The 6,629-nt window shown below is 53.5% G+C and overlaps 1 protein-coding gene and 1 long non-coding RNA gene across 2 annotated transcripts in view; one reads left to right on the plus strand and one right to left on the minus strand.

The window, feature by feature from the left end:
• Positions 1-2,820: 2,820 nt before the first annotated feature.
• Positions 2,821-5,555, plus strand: LOC144225619 (uncharacterized). Its single transcript, XR_013333351.1, has 3 exons — positions 2,821-3,016; positions 4,817-4,960; positions 5,423-5,555. It is a non-coding gene; the product is annotated as an uncharacterized LOC144225619 (long non-coding RNA).
• A 772-nt stretch (positions 5,556-6,327) lies between these two features.
• Positions 6,328-6,629, minus strand: part of LOC144225591 (death-inducer obliterator 1-like) — a 12,636-nt gene continuing 12,334 nt past the window's right edge. The window contains exon 6 of the mRNA XM_077756811.1: positions 6,328-6,591. Coding sequence (XP_077612937.1) covers positions 6,328-6,591 — 264 coding nt within the window. The remainder of the gene's footprint in view (positions 6,592-6,629) is intronic.

Genomic DNA, 6,629 nt, shown 5'->3' on the forward strand with positions numbered 1-6,629 from the left:
CGCAGCCCCCCTGCCCGAGGCAGCGGGGCCCCCGGCGCGCAGCGCGCCTCTGCCGCGCTTTTCCGTGAGCACGTGCGGCATCTTACCGTGCACGTGGTGTAAGGCTCTTCTCCCGCGTAAAACGTGCCCAGGACGGAAGCGGTGGCCCCGCAATAAAAGACCCAGGACAGCAGCGTAATCGTTTGGGGAAAAACCAAAGCAAGCGAGAGCACGGCTTTCCACACCAGACAGAGCTTAGTCACAGGGGGTTGGGATACGCAATTTAAAGAGCGAAGTTATGAAGCCACTAAGTACATGGAACTGCGTGGGCCAAGCTTTGAGAGGACCCCAGGCGTGGCGCCAGCACGGGCCAGGATGTGCCCGGGGCCACCGGGACCTTGTTAAAAAGCGGATCGTGGGGCGCCTGGGGGGCTCAGTCGGGTAAGCGTCCGACTTCGGCTCAGGTCATGATCTCGCGGTTCGTGGGTTCGAGCCCGGCGTCGGGCTCTGTGCTGACTGCCANGCCCGTCCAGGCTGCGCTGCTGCTGGACGGACCGCGGGGAACGGCAGTCCCAGAGCGCTGCGCGTTGAGGAAGCGAAGCCAAGTGTATATCCGGCGGGGTTTTTCACTTACTGGGAATAACGGCCGCTGGCACCTACCAGGCATTTTTGGTTTTCTTTCGGGCGGGCTCTGCAGACAGCAGCTCTCGGGCGCTCTTCTGCTTGGAGGTGAAGCGTGGGAATGACGTTTCCGTCACTGCAGCTTGCGTTGTAAATAAAACGTGAAGACTGAAGCAAACGTGCTTCTCTCAAGTCGGTGTAGCTCCAGTGGCCCTGCCGCGCCCCCTGGGGCAGCCCCCCCAGAGCTGTGACCCCCACCGGAGAACCCCAGCACAGCCTGGTGCGCAGGGCGGGCCGAGGTCTCCAGCCACGGCTCCTGTGAGCACATAGCAGGCCTCTGCCCCAAACATGCAAGAAAATAAAATTTGAGCCCTGAAGAAAGGACTCGCGGAGGCAGCAGGGTACACGTGGTGCTCATCTGGGGGAAGACCCACGTGGGTCATAGAGTCAGCTTAGTGGCTGTGGACCCCACATTGAAAACCAAAAGCACACGCTCCGTGTGAGCCAGGCTTCACGAGAATAAGTGCCGAATGTGAAACAGTTACACAAACATACATTCTGCGAAACCAGCGTGATTTGATATCAAAACCAGATAAAGACGTTACCAGAATATAAAACCACAGAGCAATATCTGCATGAACAAACGTGCAAAAATTCTTAATAGAATCTTAGCAAATTGAATCCAACAAGATCTTTATTTTATTTTTTTAAAGTCCTTCAAGTTTATTTATTTTTTAATGTGTTTTTTTTTTGTTTTTTTGAGAGAGAGAGAGACAGTGTGAGCAGGATAGGATGAGAGAGAGAGGGAGAAACAGAATCTGAAACAGGCTCCAGGCTCTGAGCTGTCAGCACAGAGCCCGACGCGGGGCTCGAACCCATGAACCGCAAGATCATGACCTGAGCCGAAGTCGGACACTTAACTGACTGAGCCACCCAGGCGCCCCTAACAAGATCTTTAAAAAAGAATCATACATCATACCTAAGTGGATATTATTCTACTAACACAAATTTTGTTCACGTTTGAAAATCAGCCAGCATATAGGGCACCTGGGTGGCTCAGTGGGTTAAGCATCCGACTTTAGCTCAGGTCATGATCTCACGGTTCACGGGTTTGAGCCCCCACATCGGGCTCTGTGCTGACTGCGCGAAGCCTGCTTGGGATTCTCTCTCTCTCCCCTGCTTGCATGAGTGCTGTCTCTCTCTCAAAATATATAAACTTAAAAAAAAAAAAGACCGAAAAAGAAAAAAACTATGATGAACTCAAAAATGCAACAAGAAGAAAGAAAGTGTTTGACAAATCTAATATCGGTTTTGGAGAAAAACTGCAAACCACGAATGGAAGGGAACTCCCTCAACCCGATAAAGGGCATCGATGAAACAGCCACAGCGAGCATCATACTTACCAGCACAAGACTGGATGTTTTCCCTGGGTTAGGAAGAGGGCAAAGGTCTCCACCATCACTCCTTCTATTCGACATCATACTGGAGGCCCTACTCAGTGCAATACGACAAGAAGAAGAAAAGACATTCATATCAAGACAAAAGAAGTGCTGGGGCGCCTGGGGGGCTCAATCAGTTGAGTTTCCGACTTCGGCTCAGGTCATGACCTCACGGTTCGTGGGTTCGATTCCCGCATTGGGCTCTGTGCTGACAGCTCAGAGCCTGGAGCTGCTTCGGATTCTGTCTGTGTCTCCTTCTCTCTGTCCCTCCCCCACTCATGCTGTGTTTTTTTCTGTCTCAATAATAAATAAACATTAAAAAAGAAGTGCATTGTCCTTCTCTGCAGACAATATGATCTATGTAGAAAATCCTGTGGAGCCTGTAAGAGAGCTAACCACTGGCTTCAGCAAGGTCACAGAAAGGAGGGACAACCTAACACCTCACTTCTTCCTCACCAGCAGTGGGTGTGTGTACCCTGAGGGGAAATGCAATACGTTTACAACCACTCAAACTATGCTGAGGTATAAACTTAGAAAAACATGTATAGGACACGTATGTTGGATATCCTACTGGGTATTGTCCCTAAAAATCCTCTGTGCTCTGCCTATTCATCCCTCCCGCTCCTCCCTCCACCTCGAGAAGCTGCTGACCTCTCTATTTCCATGATTTTGCTTTTCCTGGAATGTCATGTAGTTGGAATCATACAGTGTGTAGCCTCTTCTGATTGGCTTCTTTCTCTTAGTAACATGCAACTCAGTTTCCTCCATGTGTTCCCAGGGCCTGGCAGCTCACGTCTTTCCAGCCCCGAATAGTGTTCCGCTGCCTGGGTGGTCCACAGCTTTGTGTCCGTCACCCACCGAGGGCATCCTGGTTGCTGCCGAGTTTGGGCGATTGAGAATAAAGCTGCCGTAAACACCGTGTGCCGCTTTTCTCCTTCTTTGGGAAAACGCCAAGGAGCACGGTTGTGGATCGTATGGTGAGAGTAGGTTTGTATTTGTAAGAAGCCCCCGCGCTGCGCTCCCACCAGCAACGCGCGAGTGCTCCTGGTGCGCCGCGCCCTCGCCAGCGGTTGGCGTCCGAGTGCTGGATTTGGGTGGCTCCGAGAGATGTACTTGACGGCCTGTGGAAGGCTCCCTCACAGCGCCAGCCGGGTGGCCGGAGCACCCCGCACGGCCGGGGCACTGCCTCTCCGGGCGCAGCACGTGCCCTGAGTCAGCTACTAGTTTATGATGCTCTTTCTCCGCAGCCGAGATTCGTGGGTCTAGGAATCACGGCTTGGATGGGGTGGCTCCTGTCACTCTTACCTCTGCTGATCCGCTAGCTGAATCTTTGCTGCCACCTCTGGTTCTAGGAGGGTCAGCTCAAGGGGAAGAGAGCTTCCTCCAGAGGATACGGTGCTGGCCTCGCAGGCTGTCGGCGGGGATGGCACCTAGTCACTTCGGACCCTCCACGCCGGTGGATGAACGGGCAAAGGAGGGAGACTGTCCTGGCCGGGGTGGTCCGGCCTCCTCGCAAGGGGCGGTGAGGCTGCTACTTGTCCGTGAGGGTTGGGAGAGCACGCCTGGAACGCGGGGGATTCCCGGGGCCACCTCTCCGTGCCCCCCGAGTCCCATGATCGGATCGACAAAACCGCCACAATCCACTTCATGCTGGATCGTGCCAATAACTCAGGCTGGAAGGAAGGGCGCTTTGAGGCGCCCACCAGGCAGGGGGTCTCTGCCGGCTCAGGTGCCGCTCCAGGGCCAGGGGAGCGTGGACCGGGTGGCGAAGAAGCCGACAGACCCTGGTTATGGCCACGTGGCCAGCTGCGGAGGTGACCACCACAGCGGCTATGTGCTTAGTAATCACACACACTTGTTTTCTTCTGCCCGCTTGGCCTTCTTGTCTAACAAGTGTGTTGAGAGTAGCTGACCTCATCCCCGAGCTGCGGGTGGACGTGTGGGCGGGCAGAGAACACCGAACTTGAACTTCTTCACCAGGCGGAGGAGCGACTGTCTCCTCCCGGGGTGGGTGTGTTTTCAGGGTGGCAGTAGGTGGGGGCACGACTCTGCCGTTGTCTTTGTTTAGAGTGTATGGTTTATTTTTGTTATTTAAAAACATTTTTTAAACATTTATTTGTTTTTGAGAGAGAGAGACAGAGTGCAAGTGGGGGAGGGACAGAGAGAGGGAGACACAGAATCCGAAGCAGCTCCCGGCTCTGAGCTGTCAGCACAGAGCCCGACGCGGGGCTCGAACCCACAGACCACGAGATCATGACCTGAGCTGAAGTCGAACACTTAACCGACAGAGTCACCCAGGTGCCCCAATGTTTCTTCTTGTTTTTTTTTTTAATGTTTTATTTATTTCTAAATAAAGAAGAGAAAGAGAGAAAGAGAGAGAGACAGCGTGAGCAGGGGAGGGTCAGAGAGAGAGGGAGCCACAGACTCTGAAACAGGCTCCAGGCTCCGAGCTGGCAGTCAGCACAGAGCCCGACGCGGGGCTCGAACCCACGAACCGCGAGATCATGACCTGAGCGAAAGTCGGACGCCTAACCGACTAAGCTACCCAGGCGCCCCTGAAATGCATGGTTTAAAAGGTGACAGTGAGCAGGCTTGGGGGCCGTGCTGGGGGCCATGCTGGGGGAGCAGGATGACCCCCCAGCATATCCCCAGTGAAGGGAATATGGTCTGCGGGGCGCAGACCCCAGCCTGCCCACAGTGTCACCCAGCGCTCAGGTGCCATGAGCAGCCTCCCTGATGCCTGTCTGTGTGTCTGTCCTGTACCTCTGTCTTCACAGTCCTCTGGCAGAGCTGTGCCCGGGATCACCCACGTGAGGAGAGATCATGAAGAAGTGGGTTATGCTCTGCCTTGGTTTCTGTCTGGAGCCACTCAGGGTGCCACATACTCAACTAGGGAAGAAATGGGAAGAGCAGACCGTGGGGTAAGGATCAGAATTTCCATTTCGGATATTTTAGTTTGGGATTCCTACAGATTCCAAATGGGAATCCGGCGGGTGATTATAGATTTGCGTTTGGAGCTCAGAAATAAGGTCTGAGGCTGGAGTTACAAATTGTACAATTATCATTCCCTAGCGCTGGACCATGGGGCAGGTGGTGTAGGACAAAGCTCTGAAGAACCCCGAGGCCCTGATGTTGGGGCAGGGTTGGCACAAGAAGATGAGAAAGAGCTGCCAGCGCGCTGGGAGGAACCCCGAAGTGGCGGGCGGCACGGCCGCTGCTGAGAGAGCGGGTGAGGGGTTGGGGAGCCCTGGGTGCGCCAGCCTGGGCTTGATAGGCCGGAGCGCGGTTTGCACAGAGGGACAGATGTGAACCGTTGAGAACGTTGCGTAGAGTGACTGAAGGTGACCTGGACGGCTAACAACTGGAACGTTAATATATTGCAGAACATTTGTGCACTCGCTACACGTGTGACAGCGCACTTGCTACATCAGGAGTTGGCGAGCACAGCCCTCAGCCCCAATCCAGCCTACTGTCCGTGAAGGACCGTGAGCAAAGAAAGGTTTTTATGTTTTTAAATGTTAGGGAAAAAAATAAAAGAATAATATTTCATACATGTAAAACGTATATGAAATTCAAATTTCACTGTCCATAAGTAAAGTTTATTCATTAAAAAAAAAAGAAGTGGGTTACGCTCACGGCACTGGCAGTCAGGAAGCTGTTCGCGGAGCGTCGCGGTGTCGCTGTGATTTTCGAGCTTTGTTTCCTCCTTACGGTAGACGAGTCCTGAGAGAATCTGATAAACCTTTGTTATAGATATGATTTTAATTAGCCGCTTAGGAGGATTTTATTATCTTTGTATTACTTCGATATCTAAGTATTTGGAAATTTATTTTTTTAGGTTTGTTTTGCTCTGTATCTAGAGAGAGAGTACATGGACAGGGGAGGGGCAGAGAGAGAATCCCAGGCAGGCTCCTTGATGCCAGTGCAGAGCCCTACGCGCGGCTCGATCGCACAAACCTCGAGATCATGACTTGAACCGCAATCAAGAGTCAGACGCTCAACCGAGTTGGATGTTCTGCCGACTGAGCCACCCAGGCGAAATTTAACTGTTAAATATTTAATTTAGAGTTTAAATAGTGATTGAAGAAATATTGTTCTGTAGATTTATAAGACAAAGAAATGCGACAGTGAGCAACATGAGTTTCCCTCTGCCTGCCAAAAGATTTCTCAGCTATCAAAGTATTGACTCATCAGACACACACATGCACAGACACGGAAGGAAAGACAAACCGGAGAAAAGTCCTCGGCAACTGCTTTGAACTTGCGAGAAACGGAAGCGAGAGTGGGCTCAGAGAGGCCAGAGCTTCAGGCTGCCCTGGTCGGGGCCAGCACTCTCCCCGCGCGGGCCCTTCGGGGGCGCAGACCGTCGCAGCAGCAGGACCCGTACCGCCGGAGCCGGCCTTGGGCCCGTGGGGGTGACACTGCCCTGTGGATGACACCTGCTTTGAGGGGGCGTGTCCGCCGGGGGCCTGCTGGATGGCGTGGAGGGTGACCTGAGGTCACTGAGAGGAAACTGGCGAGGCTGGCGAGGCCGCGGCTCCACCCGCCCGTCCTAGTGGCGGCGCGTGAGGGCTCCTGACCCGCCCTGGC

Source organism: Crocuta crocuta, unplaced genomic scaffold, assembly GCF_008692635.1.
Source record: "Crocuta crocuta isolate KB4526 unplaced genomic scaffold, BGI_CrCroc_1.0 scaffold613, whole genome shotgun sequence".
NCBI lineage: Eukaryota > Metazoa > Chordata > Mammalia > Carnivora > Hyaenidae > Crocuta > Crocuta crocuta.